This window comes from Ursus arctos, unplaced genomic scaffold, assembly GCF_023065955.2.
Source record: "Ursus arctos isolate Adak ecotype North America unplaced genomic scaffold, UrsArc2.0 scaffold_23, whole genome shotgun sequence".
NCBI lineage: Eukaryota > Metazoa > Chordata > Mammalia > Carnivora > Ursidae > Ursus > Ursus arctos.
The window spans coordinates 21,827,822-21,852,023 of NW_026622908.1; the positions used below are offsets into that span (position 1 = coordinate 21,827,822).

At 45.0% G+C, this 24,202-nt stretch overlaps 2 protein-coding genes across 5 annotated transcripts in view; one reads left to right on the top strand and one right to left on the bottom strand.

Moving 5' to 3' along the window:
* CAT (catalase) overlaps positions 1 to 8,820 on the top strand; it is a 36,540-nt gene extending 27,720 nt beyond the window's left edge. The window contains exons 10-13 of one of the 2 annotated variants that reach the window (XM_026512137.4): positions 710 to 840; positions 6,136 to 6,243; positions 7,703 to 7,786; positions 8,113 to 8,820. In XM_026512137.4, the coding sequence (XP_026367922.1) occupies positions 710 to 840; positions 6,136 to 6,243; positions 7,703 to 7,786; positions 8,113 to 8,178 (389 nt within the window). In that variant the 3' untranslated portion in view covers positions 8,179 to 8,820. Of the gene's footprint in view, positions 1 to 709; positions 841 to 6,135; positions 6,244 to 7,702 lie in introns of both variants that reach the window. The other variant, XM_057317551.1, reaches the window with a different exon arrangement.
* Positions 8,821 to 15,296: 6,476 nt separating this feature from the next.
* The window catches only part of ELF5 (E74 like ETS transcription factor 5), a 41,890-nt gene continuing 32,984 nt past the window's right edge, over positions 15,297 to 24,202 (bottom strand). For all 3 annotated transcript variants that reach the window (XM_044389026.3, XM_026512136.4, XM_057317552.1), the window contains exons 5-7: positions 18,572 to 18,640; positions 17,142 to 17,337; positions 15,297 to 16,695 (exon numbers count right to left, since the gene is read on the bottom strand). In XM_044389026.3, coding sequence (XP_044244961.1) covers positions 16,599 to 16,695; positions 17,142 to 17,337; positions 18,572 to 18,640 — 362 coding nt within the window. In that variant the 3' untranslated portion in view covers positions 15,297 to 16,598. The remainder of the gene's footprint in view (positions 16,696 to 17,141; positions 17,338 to 18,571; positions 18,641 to 24,202) is intronic.

The window sequence follows — 24,202 nt, forward strand, 5'->3', positions numbered from 1 at the left end:
GGGAAGTGAAAATGAAGCTAGAATTGAACAAAGTCACAGTCAATAAAGGAATGATATTCTGAGAATCTTGAAAACCTTGAAGGAATAGTGAAATAGAGTTCTGTTGTGGGAATATAGTCTGTGTTGGAATGAAAGAGACAGAACAGATTCCAGATCCCAGCTCTGCCACTAACCACCATGTGACCTTGCAACAGGCAGTTAACATCTCAGGGCTCAGTTTATATGTGTCTGTAGATTGAAGGAGCAGAGCTAGAACTTTCATTTCAGTTGCTACCAAGAATTCTGTGATTCAGTGTTTGAATTGAGCCCAAGCCCAAATGAAACTCTCAAATTTGAAATGTGTCTTTGGGTCTCATCTCCTATGGGGGCCAGATCAAACCTGTATAAATATATTCATACCGGAGAGCATCAGAAGATTTTAAAGATCAGATCACTTGAAACGATCAAGAAAACTTGAGATCTCTTCATTAAAACTCAGAGTGAGACTGCCCATGAGAGCTTTTGGAAGGTGTCATTATTCTTTAAGGATCTGAGTCCTGCCCATAGCTTAATAGGAGACATTAAAAATAATGTGTACATGGCATGCCTGTGTATTGTGCGTGTGTACTTGTATATGTGATTGCTGCTTGAATCTTATCTTATTACATCGACTATAGACTGCATTCGTTTGTCATCTCCCTAAGTGAATCTGTATGGTTTTCTTTGGAAGGTGGTGCTCCAAATTACTACCCCAATAGCTTTAGTGCCCCCGAACAACAGCCTTGTGCCGTGGAACACAGCACCCGGTGCTCTCCGGATGTGCAGCGCTTCAACAGTGCCAACGAAGATAATGTCACTCAGGTAATGGCTTCTTGGTCTGCTATGGGAGTCACTTGATCAGTTTCCTTGTCGACGTCTACCTATTTTCCCCCTCTTTTTTTTTTTAAAGATTTTATTTAGAGAGAAAGAGCACGCATGAGCGGAGAAAAGGGCAGAGGGAGATGGAGAGAGAGAATCTCAAGCAGACTCCATGCTGAGCATGGAGCCTGATGCGGGGCTTGATCTCACAATCCTGAGACCATGACTTGAGCCAAAATCAAGAGGCAGACGCTTAACTGATTGAGCCACCCAGGCGCCCCTATTTCCCCCCTTAAAGTGTCTAATATATCTTAAATTGAATTCATGGAAGACATCTCTAATCATAAATCAGTCCCTTTATTAGATGGAGTTGAAGAGTTGTACTACCATGCTCTTCCAGTACAAGGTATGGAAACTCATTTCAGTTTCCCTGAATTTTATTGAAGGGATTATAGGTGGGGGCCATCAGGAAAGCAGTGACGCATAGGAATGTAAGAATTGTGCAAATAAAGCTTAAGTACAACTACATCTGAGAAGCTAGGCAGGACAGCCCAGATTTAAGGGACTAGAACAGGATTCACAATAGCACTAGGAGCCTTGGTGGCAAGAGTGCGGATGTGTCCACTGTAGGGCGTGCTGTCCATGGGACTCCGCTGCTCTCCACCTGTCGGCTTCTGTTTTTCAGTACTGATTGCTTATCCTTACCATGTCCTCCTGACTTCCTCCTCACTACCTCATAGCTTCTGTTTTAACATTGCTGTGGCTTTGCCGTGACCTTGGCCTAACTCTTCTTTATGGCTTCTTTCTCCATATATAGCTTTTTTGGGGGGACCCTTTTTTACTGTCTCTCTTTCAGTACTTCTATATCAGATTCTGGGGAGAGGGAGTCAAATTGATTTGACTGATCTTTTCACTCTAGACTGCATCATTGACCTTTGGCCAGCCTGTGGTTAACTGTCCAGGGTCAAGTGCCCACCCTCTTTCCAATCACCTATGGCTGTCCGAGTGCTGTTTTTTCTGTGGGTACACTGAAGGAGACCCTTTAACTTTGAAGAGCAGCCTCCTCCTTAATGTGTCCAGTACAGCTTAGACCTCACACAAGAGAAGAAGGAAATTAAAAAGTCTAGTTATCCTAGAGTTCGGGTTGGGTGGTCGGTGTTAAACTTAGTATTTAAATTAGAATAGGAACTATATCTAGTTGCTCAATTTATAAATGTGGATTCTAAGTAAAAGATATTTAAATACATGAATAATTCACTGTGAAGATATCTTTATTTGAAAGGGATGCATACATAGATATGTATATATAAAAAAGGAATTACTTTAAAGTAGGATGTAAACCATATTTAGATGAAATTAAACATCTTCTAAAAGGCTTTTGTAGTGACCGCATTATTCTTGGTGATGTGGATGATGCCAAGTATATTATAATACAATCCCTGCCTCTCAAAGAATTTTGCCTGCATGAGGCCTAATCCGGTGTTAAACTAGCTAATACTACCTCTGCAAAAATTAATTTAGATAATACATGGCTTACAGAGTGAGAGAATATATATGCAGTTCATCTAACTAACGGCTCATGTCCAGAGTACGTAAAGAGCTCTACAGAGCAGTGAGAAAAAGACAGAAGAATAGAAGATGGGCAAAGACTTGAACAGGTACTTCACAGAAGAGGATATCCAAGTGACTGAAAAACATACAGAAAGTGGTTTATCTCTGTAGTCAGCAGCGATGTGCGAAATAAAACCACAAAGAAACATGCATCAGAGTAGCCAGAATTAGAGTGACTGGCCGTGCCAGATGTTGAGAGAACGGGAAACAGCTCTAACTCTCCTGTGAGTGTAAATTAGTTCTGGTATTTTGGAGAACTGTGTCTCGGTATCCATTCAAGCTAAACACATGGGTGTCTTTTGACCCTAGTAAAGTACACTGTTGTGTAGGAACCTAATATAAATGTGTACATATGGACACCAGAAGACACGTACAAGACTGTTCCTGTTACCCAGATGTTCAACAAGAGCTTGGATAAGCACATTTGGCAAAACACATTTAAAATATTAGAAGTCGAAAGAATTGCCTTTGGGGGTGCGGTTGGAGAAAAGGGGGATAATGACTGGGAGGAGGGACTCTGGCGGGGAGATTTCTGAGGTGTGAATGATTTTCCTTCTTGATCTGGGTGGTGGTTGTGTAGTGTGTTCACTGAAAAATCATTGGACTTCACACTTAGGGCTGGCACCCTTTACAGTAGGGCTATTACACTTAAGAAGCGTACTAAAGAAAAAAATCATTCTCTCAATTTGTATATACTAGTAAATATCACGTTTCTTTTGAAAAGAATTTGGTCCTGCTCTCAAAGGTCTATGGTTAGAGTGTTAGAGCTGATAAAGCCATTTAGAATCTTTATCTGGCTATAAAATTGAAGAGCTGTCCCGTGTGTGGAGTGCGTGCCCCCAGTGGTGAGTAGCTGAGCTGTATGTGCAGATGGTGTTGCTAGCCTGGTGTAAGGATATGCAGATCAGAGCCCCCTGGAGACTTCTTCAGTTTGACTTCCAAGGCCCACCTGCCTTTTCCCGAGCAGCATGACTGCTGAAGCCAGGCTCAGATGGGTAAGGCTTCCATCCTTTTTACATTGCAGTCCTCTTGTCCACATGCTGAGGTGGGGGTGCTGTTTATCTTTGTGTTTGTACATGTGCTTTTTTGTTAACCTCTTGAAGCTAGTTTAACCAGATCTTTAGGAGAGCAAGTATTTTATATGGGTTTTATTGAGTGGTGTGTTGATAAATACTAATAGTCGTGTGCAGAGGGGAAAAGCCCTGGTTTATAGTATTTGTCAATTGTCTTTTTTTTTTTTTTTAAGATTTATTTATCTGAGAGAGAGAGTGTGTGTGCGTGCACAAGCAGGGGGAGGGACAGAGGGAGAGGGAGAAGCAGACTCCTTGCTGAGTGGGGAGCCTGACAGGGGCTCCGTCCCAGGACCCTTGAGATCATGACCTGAGCCAAAGGCAGTGGCTAAACCACCTGAGCCACCCAGGTGCCCTATAGTGTTTATCAATTTTCTTGATGAAAAAAAATTCCTAGAGCTGATTTCAAGCTAGCACTATGGTGTCACTGAATCTGTGGCATTGGGATGTGAGGTTCGGTGTCACATATTGTGTAGTATTTCTACCGTAGTGATACAGTAGACACGAATAACCTCAAGAACATCAGTAATAGGTATTCATTGGGAAATCATACATTTTGAAGGTTTATTATTTTTGTTTGTAATATAATTGTAAGGTTATATAATAAAGTTTTTAATAACGGCCGTGTTTAACAACTCACAAAATTCTTATAAAGATGACAATCTGCTCTCATGAGCAAGTGGGCTCCAGCACACCGCTGAAATTGCAGGACCGATTTGCTTTCAGTTTGATGGTAGATTGATGGGACGTAGGAGGCCTCACTTCTACTTGTCGTACGTGGACATGCTAGATTAAAATATTTTTTAAAAAAGTAGTTGAGCTAACAGACAAAATTGAATCTCTGGGTCCTAGAGATGAAAAAGGAATCACAATAGTGCGCGAGCATCGAAGGTAAATATATCATGGTGGGTAACCAGACTGTATTTACATCTTATTAAGATTTTTATGACTCCAACGGGCTTGCAGTTTAGGCTGCAAGGCTCTGTGTGTTGCAGAGAGCTAGAACTGGGCTCTTGACGTATGACAGAATGATGAGAGCCAGGAACCAGCCCTCCACAGGGAAAAACTACCGACCAGACTGAGCCAGCAGCTTGTCCGCATGTAGGCTCTAGATTTCCTGAGAAATTGGGCGTCCCTTTCCTCTGCTCTTCTCCTCTCAGGTGAGGTGTCTGCATTCTTGTTCCACTTAGAAATACCTAGAAGTCCTGACCTGAGAAACAGTGAGTCAGTGAACCCTTCTAGGCCTTTGCAGAGATGGTGGAAAAAAAAAATCACAAGACACATTCACAATTTGGACCCAGGTGGTGGTTCTGCAGAAGGTAACTCCTGTTGGAGATGAGTCCCAGGGAAGAATTACAAGGATATCCAGTGTCCTGAGAAATTGCACATGTAATAGATGAAAGAATCATGAACATGATAGAATAATCTAAAAGTGCTTTAAAATAAGCATATATACCATATTCAAGGAGATAGAGAAAAGAATATGATTTACAAGATAAAAATAAGATATGGGAAAACAAAAACAAATAGATTTAAGAAAGAACCAAATAGATGTTTTTAGAAACAAAAAGTACAAACTTTTAAATAAAAATTCAACAGGCACAGTGACTCAGTGGATGGTTAAGCAATTGTTAGATACAGTTGAAGAGAGAATTAGTGAATCGGGGGATAGATCTGAGAAAATCCCCATAATGCAGTACTGTGATTGGATTGTGTTCATTTCAAAAGTTTGATTTTTTGAACTTTGGTATCAAATGTAAACTTTGCTTAAATTTTTTAAAAAAATGTTTTTATGGCTTGATATTTGATAACACTTAGACAAGCTATTTGACATTTTATGAATTTGATACTTTGGATAATTAGATATTTTGTGACTTTATAAATGTTAGCAGAACAGGACATAGAACAGTGCCTGGTACATTATAGGGACTCAATAAATAAGTATTGGTTGAATGAATGAATGAATGAATGAATGAAATGTTAGAATAAAATCATAGCTGATACTTAGAAATCGTTGATTTCAGAAGTGAGCAAAGCCCTTAGGACTCATATACCTTACTACTAAGCGCCAATTTTTATTTCTGTTGATATTCATTTTAGAGGTAAGCTCAGTCATAAAAACAAAGTATCGCTATTAACACGTGTCTTCTCCAGAAAGCTTGGCTTCTGAAAAACTAAGGTTATATATTATTGAAGTAGGGTTTTTTCCTCTATGGTTCTGGGTGAATTGAACAAAGGTTGTATTCTGCTAAGTTTCCATTTGATGATGGCTTGCTCACCGGACTTTTCAGTAGCAAGGTATGGTGGGATTCTTAACTGTAGGCTGTACTGTGTCTGCAAGAGACGTATAAGCTCTTACTACAAAGGACATTACTAAGAAGCGTTTATGAGCTATTATCAACTGAATTCTTCCTGTTCCACAAAACAAAAAGTAAGGAACTCCATGCAAATGACAGTTTTCATTAGAATTTTAAATTATCTTTAGATTCTAAACACTTTTTCATTCTTACGCCAATGAGAAGTCTCGCTTTTTCATTTCCAAAGTGGCACATTGGGTGAGTTTTGTTCATGCCGGACTGGTTGTTTTCTCTCTGCTCTGCACATTTTCCCTGCGCAGGTGCGGGCGTTCTATACAAAGGTGCTGAATGAAGAGGAGAGAAAACGCCTGTGCGAGAACATCGCTGGCCATCTGAAGGACGCACAACTCTTCATCCAGAAGAAAGCGGTGAGTGATAACTTTGTTGGCTGCCGGGTGACATCTGCTGGTCAGAGAAGAGAGCACAGCTGTGTGAGGGAACCCTTAAATGGAAATGTCCCTACTATTCTACTTGAGCTAATCGGACTTAACAAAAATTAGTACTAATCCCCAGCCCACCTCCGAATCTTTTCTCTGTATGTTTTATCTCCGGTGAATGTGGCGTATCCACTGAGCCTTTAGCTTTCTGTCCAGTGTGTAGTAATTGAGTTGAATTCAGGGTGAATTGTTGTACGCTCTTCATTGACTGCAGCCAAGTTCCGTGCCAGAGAGTGCTGTCCAATGTAACAATGTGGGTCCTGCCACAGTTTTGCTTCGACTTTAGAAGATAAGAAGTACGGATTGCATTTTTGTGTTGCGAAGCCTGTCTAACCACTTGGTGTCGTGACACCTGACCCTCCTTCAGAAGCAACTAGAAACTTGCATGCTCTCTGGGGAGAACTGAGCAGCTTCCAAAACTCAGGCTGAACTCCTGGGCTGAGACGCCAGGCTGTTTCTGATGGCAGCTCACTGTGCTGCGTGGAGCCTTCTCACTAGCAGTTTTCGGGCCTGCCACGGGGAAAGCTTCTTGGAAGTTGAGACAACCCCACAGTTGGCTTGTGTTTTGGTTGCTGCTGCTCTGTTCAAAGGGACAGCTGGGCCGGCAGCTCTCTGGGATGTGTTCAAAGGCCTGGAGACAAGTACCAGCAGGCTGGGCGCTTTCTCTGTAGGCAAAGTTCTGTGTCTTTAACTGTCTTTCACAAGTGCATGTATAAAAATAACCTTTTAAGTTGCTGAGGCACTATTTACACATGGCCGTCTGCAGCAGAGAGCTGGACGGTTGCTCTGGGACGTAGACGGGGGCAGGTTTTATCTCACTGATTAGAACGAGTGGGACAGCGTGTAAGTAGCAGAACTGGGCTTGAACCCTTAGCGTTCTTCTCTCGCATGTGCTGAAGCTGTAAGGCTTCCTGGGGGTTCACGATGCCCCCCTCCTGTCTGCTCAGGATCAGCCCATGGTCAGGAATTCCTGCTGGATGTGGAGCATGTGGCCCAGCACGGGCCACGGTCTATGTATTCCTCACTTTAAATTCAGGCAGTGTCTGGGCCCATCTCGTGATGCACATCACCGTGACTTGTTGAGCCAGCCTGAGGTCAGCTCCTTACACGCACTAAGCGCCTCTCACCTCATTCTCTGGGGTCAGTTTGATTATGTTGCTCCTTTTGTGGGCAGTGGACAACGAAGCTCAGAGGAATGACTTATCCAAGGTTGCACAGCCGGTACGTGCCAGGGTTTCCCCGGATCCCCCACATCTTGCTCTGGGTTGTTAAACACTGTGTTGCTCCGCCTTCCTTCCTCCCCTACAGAGTAAACGCTGTGCCACACGCGCCGGGGACCTGCCTGGGAAGGAGCCGGGGTCGTATTTACGTTCTTTTCATTTGGCTTCAGGTCAAGAACTTCAGTGATGTCCATCCTGACTATGGGGCCCGCATCCAGGCTCTTCTGGACAAATACAACGCTGAGAAACCCAAGGTGAGCCCACAGCAGCCTGGCTGTGGTAGAGGAAGGGGGTCCCGGATCAGTCTGGCTTGGATAGTTTGGTTTCCTTTCGCGATGATTCTTCTCAGGGACAACTGTTAGATTTTTCAAGCTGCTCAGACATTCGCTTGATAGGTAGAGAACTCGGCTGCAAAGCACGTCCTCTGCACTTTAGCTCGGGCCCACGTGAGGTAGTGGAAGGGAATGCAGCTCCCAGTGGTTATCATCTTCATCTGAGCGCACAGTAAAGCGGAGGTGAGTACCAAGCCGCCGCTGCTGAGCGAGCTAATTAACCTGCTGGTCCTGTTCCTTTAAAACAGAACGCGATTCACACCTTTATGCAGCACGGGTCACACTTGGCCGCAAGGGAGAAAGCCAACCTGTGAGAGTCGGGCCCTGGGCCTGCCCCAAGCTGCTCTCCACCTGTGAAGCAAAGCGTGGTGTTCACACACGTACCACTCTTCGCCGGATAGAAGATTCTCCTGTGCTAGGTGCGCAAACGCGAGCTTGTGTCTTTAAAATGGTAATCCAGGTTTTGATAGCAAGTAATGTAGCAGTGGCTTTTAGTGCTGTTTTCCCAGGGGGAGATAAGGGTAGGGCTTAACAATGATATAACAAGAAAATGTATTTGCTTTTGACGGTTGGGCTATTCACTTAAAATGACTAGAATGAAAGTTTCTGGCAGAAATATGATTTTATTTGATAAGAAAAAATCTTGGTGAAATTAGTATGTTTACATATCATCTCATGGCCTTATTATATAAAAATATGGCTGAAATTATATAAGAAGAAAAGATAATCTACTCAGAAATTTTAATTTTTCTCAGTTCCGTATGGGAAAAACACATTTAATGCATTGATGTCTTTTGAAAATAATTTCATTGACATCATAGCTTAATGCTTATTCCTGTCTGGAACTGATCAGATTTTTTTAAACTTGGAATTACATCTATGCTAATGTAGCATTGATTTTGCAACAGACTGATTTGTAATTGCTACATTTTTACAATAAAATAATCTGTACATAAGAAGAATGGTATTTGATTTCTTTTGGTACCATGTATAACTTGGACTCTTAATCTGAATATCATGTATTATCCGATGCTTACCCTTAAACTGAAAATACCAATATCACAAGGATACTATATTATTTGTTTAAACCAGTAGCCTTTAGCTACGGCTTTCTGAGACACTGTGTACCAGAACGTTTAATTCTATTGGAAAATAGCAGATTTCCCAACTTTGAAAATTACTTAGATCTCTTGTCCATTAGCTCACTTCCTTATCTAATTATGAATTTTTAAAATAAGAACCTCCCGTTCTTTTCTTTTTTTCCTTAACTCTTCTTTTTCCTATCATGCTTAAAATCGAGTGGCATGCTCTAGAGGTGAGCGCTTTTTTTTTTTTAAAGATTTTATTTATTTATTTGACATTGAGAGACAACAGTGAGAGAGGGAACACAAGCAGGGGGAGTGGGAGAGAGAGAAGCAGGCTTCCCGCTGAGCAGGGAGCCCGATTTGGGGCTCGATCCAGAACCCTAGGATCATGATCTGAGCTGAAGGCAGACGCTTAACAACTGAGCCACCCAGCAGCCCCTAGAGGTGAGCTCTTGAGTACTAAATGAAACCTGTTTTCTTTGAAAATCCTTATTCCCTTCACCTCATATCTTCAAAACCAGTTTGTACTCTCTCTCAGGAATTCCCTGAGATCTTGGGCTTCAGGAAACCATTGGACCCCTAGAAGATAACACACTTGCAATCTTTTAGCTCAAACTTTTTTTTAACCCCCCTGCCCAATTTTCCTGCTTAAATCCTTCCTGTATTTGAGTGTGCTTGGAAGCGGTTACATTTGTCAACATAGAAAGTAAAATTGTCCTATTGTGCCTCGTGGTGAATACTTTCAGTATAGTGACTTCACTACGGTTCTGGCTCTTTACAGTGTTAAATATATAAGATAAACTCATAAAAATTAATATAATTTGACAATGGGGAAGGAGTTTATTTGCAAATTGGTTATAAACACAAAGATGGAGTTTTTGAGATAATTTTCTGCTTTGGTCTATTCTGTCATCTAGAAATAAGTCAGTAGTTAAAAATCACATGTATCTAACATGTTTCCTGTATGTAAAGATCTGACACCTGGAAGTGTCTCCAGTTTTGCTCTGGAGACTTCTTTCTGTAATTTTCAAAGATAAATATTGATAAGGTTAACTTCCTCAGGTTTTACTTCCTGGGAAGTAGTATGGAATTATATTCCTTTTAAGTGACATTAAGATACATCCTAAGAGTTTCGGAGCCAAATTTATAAGAAGAATAAAATTAGTGAGAGGTGGTATGTTACAGAGGCTTTAGAACCACAGAGACCAAGATTCAAATCCCTGCTCTGCCATTTTCCACCTGTGGGTGTTTGAGCATGGTGCTTCACCTCTCTGAGTATCAGTTCCCTCATCTCTAAGTGGGACCAATAATTGTTCTACCTCCCTAGGGTTGTATGGTGATTATTCAAAATATTTAACTTTGACCACCACTCCTTTCCAGCTCAGCACCCCCCCCCCCAGGACTCTATCTTGGTCAGCTTTTGCTTTGTAACAAACCACCTCAAAACTCAATAACTTCAAACGATAATCATGTGTCACTCATGTACCCAGGTCAGCTAGGGATTGGCTGATCTAGGCTGAGCTCAGCCACGGCAGCTTGCCGCCGTGGCTCTGTGTCCCATGTCGCTCATCCTTCTGGGACGCATGATGATGGCTAGTTCATAGTGATGGCAGAAGTGCAGGAATGCAGGAAAAGGAAACCCACTGTTTTTCCTTTGTTGGGAAATTGAGATTGCAAGAGTGAAATCCCAATTGCACAAGTGTTTTTCAGGCCTGTGTTCGTGTCATGCCCACTCATATTTGACTGGCCAAAGCAAGTCATATGGCTAAACCCAAAATCCAAGGGTGAGGAATTGTGCTCCACCCCTGGAGGTGACTCTGTGTGTGTGTGTGTGTGTGTGTGTGTGCGTGTGTGTTGACTCTATCTGGACATTAATTTACCATGGACTCCCCCTCCCATTAGTTCTTCAACACTACTAGAACTTTCAATCAATTCTTAATGGTCATCACCTCTTCGTGTCCTTACTTTCCTTCTTATTTTGTTTACATTTTATCTAGTTCTAAATAATAACTACTCCAGAACCCAGCCTTGGTCAAGGACACCTCTCAGTGACTCAATTCCTGCACTGGAAATGACCATGACCGAAGCAAACCACAGCCCTGTTGACTGGGCTTTTTAAAATTTGACCACAAACCTCAAGGGGGCCCTCAGCACTGCCTGGAAATCTGTTTTTCCCTTCTTGGTAAACTCTCCCACTTGGCTCCCCTTCTCCCTTCAGCTCCTTATTTCGCCAAGGATAGAATAACTTCCTTATCATTTCCTCCACCAGTGTCTTCCAACTTGCCAGCATCGACATCCCCATGCTGTCCTTTCCTTCCTGTTGACAGAGATGAGTTCTGCTCCTGCTGAAGGCCAGACCTCGTGTGCGCGCTGACCCCATGCCTTCCCTCCTGCTCTTGGTTCTCCCTGCCCTCCCCTACCTCATCCCTGTTAGCTTGCAAACCTGCTCTTCCAAGTCTCATCAAATCCTCTCTTGCCCTCATAGGGCTCTCCTGTTATTGCCCCCTTTGTTGCAAAATATCTTAAAATAATTTCCTTTACTTGCTATGCCTACTGTCTTCTATCCTCACTTGAACCCACTACAATCAAGCTGCCCTTGCCAGGGTCACCAGTGGCTTCCATGCTGCTAAAATCCAACGGTCCCATCCAGTAATGCTACTTCTGGGTATATACCCAAAAGGAGTGAAAGCAGTGACTTGAAGGGATATGTGTGTGCCCGGTGTTCATAGCAACATTATTCAAAATGTCCAAAAGGTGGAAAAAATCCAAGTGTCCATTGATGGATGAATGAATAGACAAAATTTGGTATATCCTGACAACAGAATATTAGTCAGGCTTAAAAAGGAAGGAAATTCTAACTAACATGCTGGAACATGGGTGACCCTTGAAGACATGACACAAGGGAAATAAGCCAGATGCAGATGGACAAATATGGTATCATTTCACTTATATGAGGTCCCGATGGGGGTCCCAGGGCTGGGGGAGGGGGAAACAGGTAGTTAGTGGTTCATGGTTACAGAGTTTCAGTTTGGCGACAGGAAAAAGTTCTGAAGATGGGTGGTGGTGATGGTTGCACAACAGTGTGAATGTATTTAATGCCGCTGAATTGTACACTTAAAAATGGTAAAATAGGGGCGCGTGGGTGGTGCAGTTGGTTAAGAGACTGACTCTTGGTTTCAGCTCAGGTCATGATCTCAGGGTCATGAAATGGAGCCCCATGTCGGGCTCCACGCTTAGCATGGAGTCTGCTTGGGACTCTTTGCCTCGCTCTCCACCCCTCCCCTCTGTTCTCTCTCTCTCTCTCTCTCTCTCAAATAAATAAATAAATCCATAAAAAAAGGTAAAAATATTTAGTTTTATATTATGTGTATTTTAGCACAATAAAAAAAGTCCAACAGTTCATTCTCCTTTTTGACTCACGTGGTCTCTTAGCAGCGTTTGACACAGTGGATCACTGAACCTCTTTTTATTTAAATAAGAGCTTTTTTTGAGATATAATTTACATACCATAAAATTCAAACAATTGAAGTATACGATTCAGTGGTTTTAAGTACACAGAGTTGTGTAATCATCACAATCGATTTTAGGACATTTTTGGCAACCCCCGCCCCCCAAAAACGCTATACCATTAGCAATCACTCATCATTGCCCCAGCTGAATCCTGCCCCAGCCTCTGGCCATCAGCAGTCTACCTGCTGTGTTAGATACGCCTACTCTGCACATTTCACTTAAATGGGGTCCTACAGCGTATGGTCTTTTGGACTGGCTTGTTTCACTTAGCATAATGTTGTCAAGGTTCTTACATGTTGCAGCATGTGTTAGTACTTCATTTTCTTTTATTGACAAATACTATTCCATTGTATGGATGTGCTGTGTTTTATTCGCCCATTCATCAGTCTCCACTTGTTGGCTCCCGTGAATAATGCTGCTGAGAACGTTCACGTACATGCTTTTGTGTGGACGCGTTTTCATTTCTCATATTCTCACCTTAAAAGGCATTTTCACTTAACCTCTGGCACGCTACTGTCTAAAAGATCATCTCCTGGTATTATATTATTTTATTTTATTTTTATTTTTATTTTATTTATTTTTAAAGATTTATTTATTTGAAAGAGAGAGAGAGCATGGGAGCAGGAGGGGCAGAGGGAGAGGAGAGAGAAACTCAAGCAGACTCTGTGCTGAGTGTGGAGCCGATGGGGGGCTCGATCTCATGACTCTGAGATCATGACCTGAGCTGAAACCAAGAGTTGGACTCCAAACTGACTGTGCTCCCCAGGTGTGCCTCAACTCCTGGTATTTTAAAATTGATGACTTCCTCTTCTGAAAAGAGGACTAGGTCTGGCCATTTAAGCTCTGGAAAGGATCTCCTTGTTCTTTTCAAATTCAGTGTCAGAATTTTGGTTTAAAGACACTTTAATTGTGTGTTTTCCTGCTAAAGGAGTATCACTTTAACTTATCTACTAAGGAAATGAGTTTTAAGAACTTAGCACGTGCTTTTCTGAGGGAAAAGTGGCCAAGCTGGTTGGCCATTTCTTTGCCTCTTAGTTCCTGGTACCACAAAGCAAATGGCCAAATTCCACTTTAAAGGAGCTGATAAGACAAATTGAAGGCTTTAAAACCCTTATCAGAGCTTTTAAAGATGTGAGAGGTTGGTAGAGGTGAACTCGAAAAGTTCTGTATACTTTTGAATTTAGGACAATTTTAAACAATCACATATGAATAAACTGAAAGTTTTCCATGGGAAGCTTTATTGTGATCTTTTTTATAAAGGATCTTATTCCTTCATTTGTTTGATAAGTGAATTTTACATTGTTGTCTTAGGTTTTTGTTTTGTTTTGGTATTGTTTGCTTCAAGTGGGGTATTTTAAGCAGCTCTTTGTATTTTCCATTCTTCCATGAATTGTGTCATGAAGCTATATATTTAAGTAAAGTTCACTTTTAAAGAGTATAGTGGGTTGAATGATGTCCTCCAACGGGATAGGCCCATGTCCCAACCTCTGGAACCTGTGAAGGTGACCTTATTTGGAGAAGAGTTTACAGATGTCATTAAGTGAAGGGTCTCAAGATACGATCACCCTGGATTATCCAGATGGTTGGTAAATCCAGTGATGAGTATTCTTCTAAGAGACCAAAGGGGAGAAGGAGGGACAGGTGACATGCAGATGGAGGCAGAGATTGGAGTCGTGTAGCCAGAAGCCAAGGAGGCCTGGAGCCACCAGAAGCTGAAGGAGGCAAGGAAGGATTCTTTCCTAGAGCTTAGGAAGAGGCACGGCTGTGCCAACACCTTGATTTCAGATGTCCAGCCTCCAGAGCTGGGAGAGAATGGATTCCTGTTTTAAGCCACCACATTTGTTAATCTGTCATGGGCAGCGCTAGGCACCTAACACAAAGAGAATGCTGATTTAATGGTTTTGTAAGGGGACAACTTCTTTAGTGACAGAGGGATAAATTCTTTTGTTCTGTGAATTGCTTGAGGCCCTCGTTATTCCCCCTCCTGCCGCCGCTGCTCTGCCCCCACTTCATTCCCCTCCATCCCCCTGCCTCAGCTTCTTGGTTCCGCTCCTTCCAAGCGCTGCCTGAAAGTTCCTAGTTACTTCCTGTTAGCACATTTCCAATTTTCTGGACAATCTCTTCTTTCAGTGGGACTGTGGGCTTTGATCCTGTCCATTGACATGGTACTTACCTCTTTAGATGGCCAGGATGGGGGTCTCAAATTCAAAATGTACAGGCATTCTGGATGTATGGAAAAAAAAAAACAAAACTAAACTAACACCCAAACCAAAACAAACCACAAAAATGCTAGAACAGAGTTGAATGTCTGGAAGGAGGTATGACGTGGTGACCAAATTCTCTGCCCAAAGGGGCTGTTTCTACTTAGCTCCAGGAATTATTGCCACATAGCATTGAGAAACTAGTGTTGCCAGATCTGATTTTTTAAAAGAAGTTGGAAATCTGGATTTTTCTGTAAATCCCCTGATTTTTAGATAAGGTAACTAACTCATAGTAAGAAACAAAACCAAACCTCAAAACAACTAGCAAAAAAAAAAAAAAAAAGTATGTGTGTGTGTGTGTGTGTGTGTGTGTGTGTGTGTGTGTTTACCAAACAAAAACATATCTGTAGGCCCCACTGGCCCATATATTCCATTTTGTGAGGGGACCCTCTGTCTTAGGATGTAGAGGTGGTGGGTAGGTGCATTGCATATATTTCTTGCATCTTTGGGGGCTCTTAAAAAAATCTCCCATCTCCAATATGCTAAGCAATGTAAGTGTCCTCAAAGTTTTCTAGGTCGCTAATGCTTTCCTGAGTCTGCCTTGCCGAATTTAACAACACAGGGACAGTCTGACATGTTAAATATTTTATTCACATTGTTTACAAACTGTATCCACCTGGAAAACACATGAGTCCAAAAATAGATTATTTTACAGTAATTCACATTTTTTTTTTTTTTTAAACACGTTGCTTTTGAAGTGAAGCTCTAAGCACGGAGGTCCTCAGCCTGTGTCGTGGTTCAGTGCCTGGTCGCACGGGCTTCCCGCCCTGCTGGAGCAGCAGTCCCTGGGGCAGGCCACCTCATTGTAGGTCCCTAATGGCTTCCCTACCAGTGAGCGCTGAGAAGGTGTCAGTGCAGACTTTAACCCGTGAACATTTACTGATAGCAATTCACTGTCACTACCTCTGTCAAGGAAATACGGTTTAGAGCTTGAGTACATGCCAGGAAGACAAAACAAAGGAGACTTCTCTTGTAATCAGCCATGACAGAGTTGTCAAGCCTGGCCAGGTCTATAAAGGTTTAGCGTCCGGGCACAGACAGAAGCAACAAGTTACAAGTTTGTGGTGTTGAAGGCTTGAATCAGAAACAGTGGTGATTTGGAAATCAGCGCAAGTATCCATTGACTAACTCTGCTGCCCCCCACCACCAGGAGAAGGGGGGGGAATAAACTCAGCAGGAATTAATCATGTGCCTCATTGTTAGTCTGTGGCTCTAGAAAGATGGCTGTGGGAGTTTTGCTGAATGGCCCCAAAGGTGCCCAGGTTCCGAAACTTACTCTTAATCTATGCTACGTCCAATCATGTCCCAGCTTGATGCATTTGCTCTTTTTATTAATTAAGAAACTTTTCTATGGCCTTTGACTTTAATGATTTAAAATCTACAGTCGGTTTGTCTTACCCACATCTCACCCCCTCCTACCATACTAACTACCAAAGAGTCACTTTTCCTGCTTTCCTTTGCAAGCTGCCACAGTTAAATATGTGATAACTTTTGAGCCTTTGGAAGGGGAGCACTGGATGAGTCTCAGATGGGAGACGCGGATCCTTTTTCTCAGAGGAGCACCGATAGCACGGGCTATTGTGTTTCCGCAACTCTTGATGAGGGAAGGAATGTTTGATCAAGGTACCACAAAAGATCATTCCTTCCTTCCCTTGGGTGAGAAAAAAAAGAAGGAATTCCTTAAAGGGTTGCTGTCACCGTGGGAGCAGACAACAAGGACTCTGAATCCAAATGTAAGCTGAGAGATGGAGAAATTTTATCAGCACATTTGCAGGTTAACGACAACAACAACAACAACAAAAGACTTTCAAATGTCTATTGCAATGCGATTGTTTTAGAAGACAAGAAATCCGTAAAAGGAGCTTGATGACGAGCAGATCATAGCTTGTCTTCCTGCCACCCATGTGCATTTTTTCCAAATTTGTACACTAGCCTTCGGTCGACCCGTTCCAAAATTCCCGTTTTGTAGTAATACCTGAGAAAGACAGCAGAAGAGCAATGTGGGGAGGCCTGCACCCCAGGAAGACGACAGAACATAAACACTCTCCTCCTTCCTCTCCAGTGACCAGGCTGGTCTTTGGTTACCCTGGTATTTTCACACCCTGTTATCAGCTTACACTTAAACCTTTCCCAGACACCTCGAAGACTAAGCCTCACCACACTCAGATAAAAACGCGTTTTGTGTGTGTATGTGTGGGACGGCCTGCATTCAGCGTGACCCCCAGGGCCGCTGCCAAGAAGGAGAAGGACAGCGTGTCCGTTTACAAGCCATAATCCCACCTGTAACTAAGAACCAGAGTGTTGTCTTATGACCTTTCGATTATCAAGGAAAAGGCTGCAAAAACAGTTTAGTTTTCCATGGCTGGCCGTTTTATATAACCCTGCCCGAAGGCTCATGGGCATTTCATGCTATTAACTCACCTCAGAGCTCGGCTCAACTTTTCATACGTCATTCTGTCATTTTTCTTCCTTTGTCCCCACATCTTTGCCAGGGCTTCTGACTTTACCACCCGAAAAATACCTTGTTCCCTATCTTCCCATTCCAGAATGCCACAGTTTTCTTCAGGAGAGAGAAGCAGGTCTCGCACAAATTCCCATAAATGAGAACTTTGGAGGCCTTTTGAGAAGGAAAAAAAAAAAGTTACTTACAAATTAAAAAAAAAATTTTCTTCTAAGAGTTGTACGATTTCTCATTAACTCATGAGGATTGCTGCTTTTTTAATGGGATTATTTTCCATATTATGACCGAGTGCTGTACTTGGACCCTTCCTGGGCTGTAAAATGTCTGTCTTCTATTAAAGCAATCATAAGGGGCGCCTGGGTGGCTCAGTCAGTTAAGCGTCTGCCTTCAGCTCAGGTCATGATCCCAGCGTCCTGGGATGGAGCCCTGCATCGGGCTCCCTGCTCAATGGAGAGTATGCTTCTGTCGCTACCTCTCCCCCCTGCTCATGATCTCTCTCTCTCTCTCTCTCACACACACACACACACACACACACACACACTCTCTCTCTCAAATAAATAGACTCCTAAAAAAAAAATAAAGCAACCACAAAACACACATACAGGGACACCGAATTTATACCGACTAGAAGCACTGTGGCTCCCAGCCTGTCCTTGGTCTGTGGAACGATGGACTAATTCTTAGGAATTAATAAAATGACAGTCAAATGATCTTTCTGACAGGCAGTATGGTGGTAAAAATCCCATAGCCACACCTGTCTGGGGGGACCAATCCTACAATGATGTTTTTCATGAAAAGCTGGTATTTCTCTTGTTCCATTAGAGCTGTGGTTAAGATTGGTTCTAGTGTTCAACTGCCTGGGGCTGGGTCCTGAATTCACCTCTTCCTAGCTCTGTAATCATAATCTCTCCAGTTATCTGTAAAATGGGATCAGAGGAGTACCTACCTCCTAGCAGAAGTTGGAGGATTATGATTTAACACATATCAAGTGACTGGTACCAAGCCTGGCAGAGTTGATTCGGCCCTGGGTAGCTCTGTGTTAGGGGCGGGAAAGGCTAGGAGAATTGCCAACACACGGTGTTTTCTCTACTATCGTCCCTGAGTACTCAAGAGAGAAGGACCCTCAGTAGACCAGGAGAAATAAACCCTTATTCAGAAATTCACCATGGTTAGACGATTTCTTTGCTTCGTCATTTTAATTCTACAACACATTGTCCAAGTGAAAAGAAATGCGATTTTGATAACAATTGATAAACGTCAACTGCTCTGCTGTCTTCTTTGGGGAACCCCTGGTCCCCTTCAAACATTCAGTGTCAAAGCTTATTAGAGTACTTTGTCTCATGAATGGTTTTAGGAAATTAGAAATGAGAAAGGGCATCTCTACACTTACTCGTTCGACTATGGCTGTGACAGTCTTGACTTTTGATGCCACTCGTTTTCAAGCAATTAGAATCAGCATCTGCAATAGACGAGTTATAGCAGTAGAAATGGTTCAGACCTCAGATCACACCAAAATGAGCCACGATGAACTGGACACCTTTGCGGTAGAAGACACCAGGTGAGGTGCTTTGGGGTGATTAGTAGGTGGGCGGTGTTTGCCTTTAGGGAGCATTTCTAGTCAAACACTAGGGACCTGCCGGGGGACGGGTTCTGGGCTCTGTGCGGGAATAAGCGAGAACAAGACAGCTGTGGTCCCTGTGCGCGTGGAATTTAAGGACTCACGGGCAAGTTAAAACACAAGTCAGACAAACAAGTTACCCATTGTAGGTGTTATGAAGGAAGCAAGACATGGGGTAGCAAATGAAGGGTGGGGGGAGGGGTGCCCACTTTGGCCAGGGAGGGCCTTGTGTGCGGGAGGCATCTGCGCTGATGTGAGGAGGTGAGCGAGTCTTCGGGGGGGAAGGAGCGGCACAGAGAGAGAATCCGTGAGGCACGTGGTGTGCCCAGAGGTGGAGGGGTAGACGGTGATGCTGGGGAAGCTGGCTGCCGGCACAGCCCACAGGGCCTTCCTTGCAGGCCCATGGTAAGCACTTGGGATTTTATTCAAAGAGTAAAGTGAAGACTTTGGACTTTGACAAGACCCACATTTTAAGAAAATTCCTCTGTCTAGTGTATGGAGAACACACTAGAAGGGACACAAGTAAAAGCAAAGAGACCAGAGCTTAGGAATAGCAGAAAGTAAGGCATCAACTCAATACAGAGCTCAGTTAGGACTCGTGCTGTAAGTAGCAATCTGAGACACTTGCACTGCACTGTTTCAAAGGAGTATATGATTTACAGAAAAACAAAAGAAAAAGAGGTGGTGCCAGATCTCACCCTGCCCCGCCGCTCCCCTTGGTCACTTTGCTCCCGCCATACTGGCCTCCTGGCTCTTTCTGAAACTCCCCCACACCTTCCACCCCAGGGTCTTTGCACCTGTCCTCCCTCTGCCCTGAGTGCTCTTTCCTTGGATATCCATGGGTTCAGGCCCTCCTCTCAATCTTTGCTCCAAGTCACGTTCTCAGTGGCATCACACATGCTCACTCCCACCCAGAGTTCTGTATCCACTTCCCTTATTATTATTTGGTTTTTGCCACAATACTTATCATCATCAAACATAGGATATTGTATATTTATTTAGTTCACTCTCTGTTCCCATCAGAAGTCAGGAATTTACGTTTCCAGAGGTATCCTCCCAACACCTAGCCCTGAACCTGGCACATAGTAGGTGCTCAGTAATAGTACTGAGCAGTCACTAGACCAGATGCTAGTCTATACTAACCATACGCACTGTATAGTCTAGTAGGCATACTATGCCATAATCACTGGGTGGAAGAACAAGTACGTTGCCAAGCAAAGGAATTGTGTCCCGTGTACCACACTGCTGCCCAGGGCAATCTCAGTGCCCCTGGCTCATGTCATTCCCTGGCTTATCATCCTGCAGCGCTCCCCTGTTTGTCTCCGGGATGAAGGCCGTCACGCTTGTCAGGCCTTTCACAGACTGGCCTCCACTCAGCAAACTAGCCTTCTCTGTTGCTGCTCCCCAACTTCTTCCCTTTTCTTGGGTCAGAGAGTCCCAGTGCTGCTTGGCTTTCTCCTGCCTCAGGGCCTTTGCATGGCTCCCTGATCCCCACTTCCACCCAGTTGACTCATACTGTCCAGACCTCTTCAGAAATTCTTCTCTGAACTTACCCTCTGGGTTAGATCCCTTCTCTGTTCCATACGCCTGTGTGTTCCTTAGTATCACAGCACTAGTCCGACTACTGTAAGGATTCACCTCTCTTTTCTGCTGTACTATGGAGCACTTATTAAATGCCAAGTGCTTGTTAAGTACTTCACACACACTGTCTGCTTCAAGCCCTGCAGCCACCCTGTGCGGGAAGAAACTGAAGCCCAGAGAGTCTAAGAATTTTATCCAGAGTGGTGGAGGCAGGGCTTGAATCAGAGCAGCTCCGTTCCAAAGCTAATGTTCAGAACTCCTTTATCTTGTCTTTCATAGTAGGTGTTCCATGAACACTTCGTGAATAAGGATCAGCTGAGTTTGCTGAGTGTTTAGTATTGCCAGGCACTCGATCTCACCCACGCTTGTGATGAACGTCTATTCCTATCCCCATTTTACATAGAAGTAAATGGGGGCAGAGCAAGGTCGGGGAGCTCACTGCAGCTCATTCACTCATTTGTTCATGAGCGTGGAGCCACAGTATGCCCACTGTACCAGGTGCTGGAGGCACAGGCCGAAGCTGGTCTCTCCTCGTGAGGACTTACATCTGGGTGGGTAAGGACATCTAGTGAACAAGCGATAAACGCTGAGAATATTGAAGCAGGGTGAGGGTAGGGAAACAGTGGTGAAGGGGGGTGAGCAAGGTTGCACTCTTAGAGCCAGCAGAGAAGACTCCCTGACGAAGAGGTACTGGAGCAGGCAAGCAACGAGCCCCCGGGATATTTGGGGGGCACGGTTCAGGTCACATGCCCGGCTGCTGGAGGAGCCCAACTCTGCCCCTGGGCAGGCCGGCCTCAGAGCCCTCCGCTCTAGTCACTACAGCGCATGTCCGCTCGAATGAACGAGATGAACGCAGGTCTTCAGCTTTCAGGGTCCCTTCTGCACCCTCTCACGGGCTACAGTCTGGAATTGCATTGATGGGGAACACCAGGCCCATGCACCCAGGCAGGTGTGTGCAAAGCACAGATGGATGCCCAGGTGCAATCAGCCGAGGCCGGAGGGTAGCCGCCGGGTGGAGAGGGGCCAAAGCAGGTGAGCAGGGCCCACGGCTGGCCGGTGACCGGAAGAAAGATGGCGCCCTTCCGGCCGGTGGAGTGCACGCTGCCCGGCAGAGCAGACCTCGCGCTGCTGTGACTAATCTTTGAGGACGAGAGAAAGCACGGGGAGGGGCGGCATAAACCAAGGTGAATTATCAACCGGCGAATAGACGGTAAGCTTGCCCTGAAATGCCAAATGGCAAGAAGACGGAGGGAAAAGGCGCCCTTTTAATTCGTGTGATTTGTCCCGTGTGCTGCGGAGGAGGGCTCTTTGGCTTGGTCGGCGGAGCCCAGGACAGGTCAGTGTGAGGCGGGGTTGGGTGGACTGTGGGAGTCTCTCCTTGTGGGTCTTGCCAGAGATAGTCCTGTTTTATCTGCTCCTAGTTCCCAGGGGTGGCTTTGACGCTACTCATGGGTCCAGTGGATTGGAGGCCTTGCTCGCTGGGGGTGGCAGTGGGGTGGCCGTGCGGGCAGAGGCATTGCGGCTGTCGCTGAGCTAGCCGGGCTGAGGCAGGTTACCAAGTCAGAGCCGCCACCAACGCCAGCCTGAGGCCACAGCAGCACCATGACCCCACCGAGCTTCTCTGCAGAAGCCCCCGGAGCTCCGGGCGACAGTTCCCCTGGGCTCAGAACTATCTTCATCTCTAGGGGTCCCTGCAGCTGGGCTGTGCCTGGTGTGGGGTGACTGGGGCGTGGCCTGGGTTCTCTGCTGTCTGTGCGATTTGGAGAGGTTTGGTTGCTTTGAGACCGGAGACTGTTAAAATGTGGCCAAAGGATATATTTTCAAGGGTTGACTGAAGTCCAGAAGCTGAGATGCGGGCTGGAGGGGCAGTTTCCCAAACCAGCTTACATGTCCCCCATGCCACGAGTGGTGCTATGGAGCCCACGCTCCATGCCAGCAGGAGAGGCTTAGAGCCTCAGGACAGGTGGTTCCCGGAGGTGACCCGAGGCCTGCAGGCTTGGTTTTCCGCCATTTCTACCGTGGGGCTGGGAAAGGGCGGGTGGAGAGCAGAGACAAGTAGAGAGCGGCTGGGTGTGTCACTTGGGTCAGCGCCGCAGCTTCAGAGCTTGTTGGGCCTGGGCTGGTACCCCAGGCCCAACAGTACCCAGTACCCTTCCACAGGTACTAAGTTGAAAATCATCTCATTCTCTGGGTCACTGAAGAGCTGGGTCCAGACCCAGAAGAGTCTGGAGGCTTGGGTCTCAGCTGAGGGGGCAGTAGAATGAGGAGAAGGGTCTGGGGGCATGTGCACCCGTCTGTGTGTGCATGTGTGCACACGCTTGCATATGTATGTGCATGCGTATATCTGTGTGCATATGTGCACGTGAATGGCCCAATGTACAGAAGCACAGTCTTTGAGAAAATGAGTTGGAATCCCATCTGTGCACTTCTTTGCAAGTCATTGCTCTTCTGGTTTCCTGAGATGCAAATGGGGCAACCATCCTACCTCATGGAGTTAGAATGAGGATCAAGTGAGTTAGAGTACGTAAAACACTGCACCTGGCACTGCCCAGGGCACAGTGCTTCACAGGTGGTAAGGGTAGATGTTCCTCTTCACTGCAGACTGATGGGAACACTACTTGCAGCCCCAGGATGCCAGCTGTCCTCGTTGGCCAGCCCTTGGCCTCTGGCCAGCACATCTCATTTCTGCATTGGGGGGTAACTGAGATCACGAAACATCACTTGGGCCATAGGCGTCGTGATCATATGTCCTGGATTTTCTAGAACAGGCTCATTGTATAATCTGTCGGTTCATTGTCTTCATTGCTGTTAAATTATATGTTGGGGTTTCCGTTCTGGGAAAGCTGTGGGAGAGCCATGGATGGGCCGCAGGGGTCCCGTGGGAAGGCCACGGTTTCCCGGCTGTGGCAGTGGAGGCCGCCATTCGGCAGAGCTGTGGTGCTGCTTTTTCGGTGTGCTCACTGGACCACTTAACCCCGAGTTCAGTCTAGAAACAGTGCCTCTCCTGTTGGTAAGGCTGGGCAGGGCCTGCACGGGGCAAAGCCTGGGGCATCCGCCATCGTCGAGGGTTTGTCTCCGCAGAGATGCCAGCTCAGAGCCCTTGTCTTACCACCACCTCTACCTCCAGAAACTTCTCTCTGTCCCTCCCATCACCTGGTCTGGGCCACCACTCTCACTCTACCTCCTAGCCGGGCTCCTTCCTGACCCAGACACGGCAGTCTGGGGGATCTTCTTAAAATGCAAATGGGACTTCATTGTTTCTCTCTTCAGCGGCTTCCCAGCCTGCTCAGAATGAAATCCAAACTCAAAAGCTGTATGTGACCTGCTTCTGCCCTGCTCTTGGCCTCAGCTTCCACTCCTCCCTCCGCTGATGTTGCTATGGTCTACCAAGGCACTCTCTGAGAAAACTACGATGATGGAAATCTGAGCAGTTGTATGTGGTAGCCACTAGCTGCCTGTGGCTATGGAGTGCTTGGAATGTGCCTAGTGTGACTCAGCAGCTGAATTTTCACTTTATTTAATTTTAATTAAACGTAATGGCCACATGTGGCTACTGGTCACTGTATTGAGCCTCCTAGTGCTAGTTTTCTGATTCTTTCTCAAGGGATCCAAAAGTGTTCCTGCCTCAGGGCCTTTGCACTTGCCACTCACTCCCTGTACCCTTTTCTTCCCTCTCCCTGGCTAACTTCTGCTCAACCTTTAGACTTAATTTAAATATCTCTTCCTCCAGGAAGTCTTCCCTCATCCCTAATGAAATGCAATCTGTTCTCCATCACACACACATAGCACCCTGTCCTTTTCCTTTGTGGTATCATCATACTT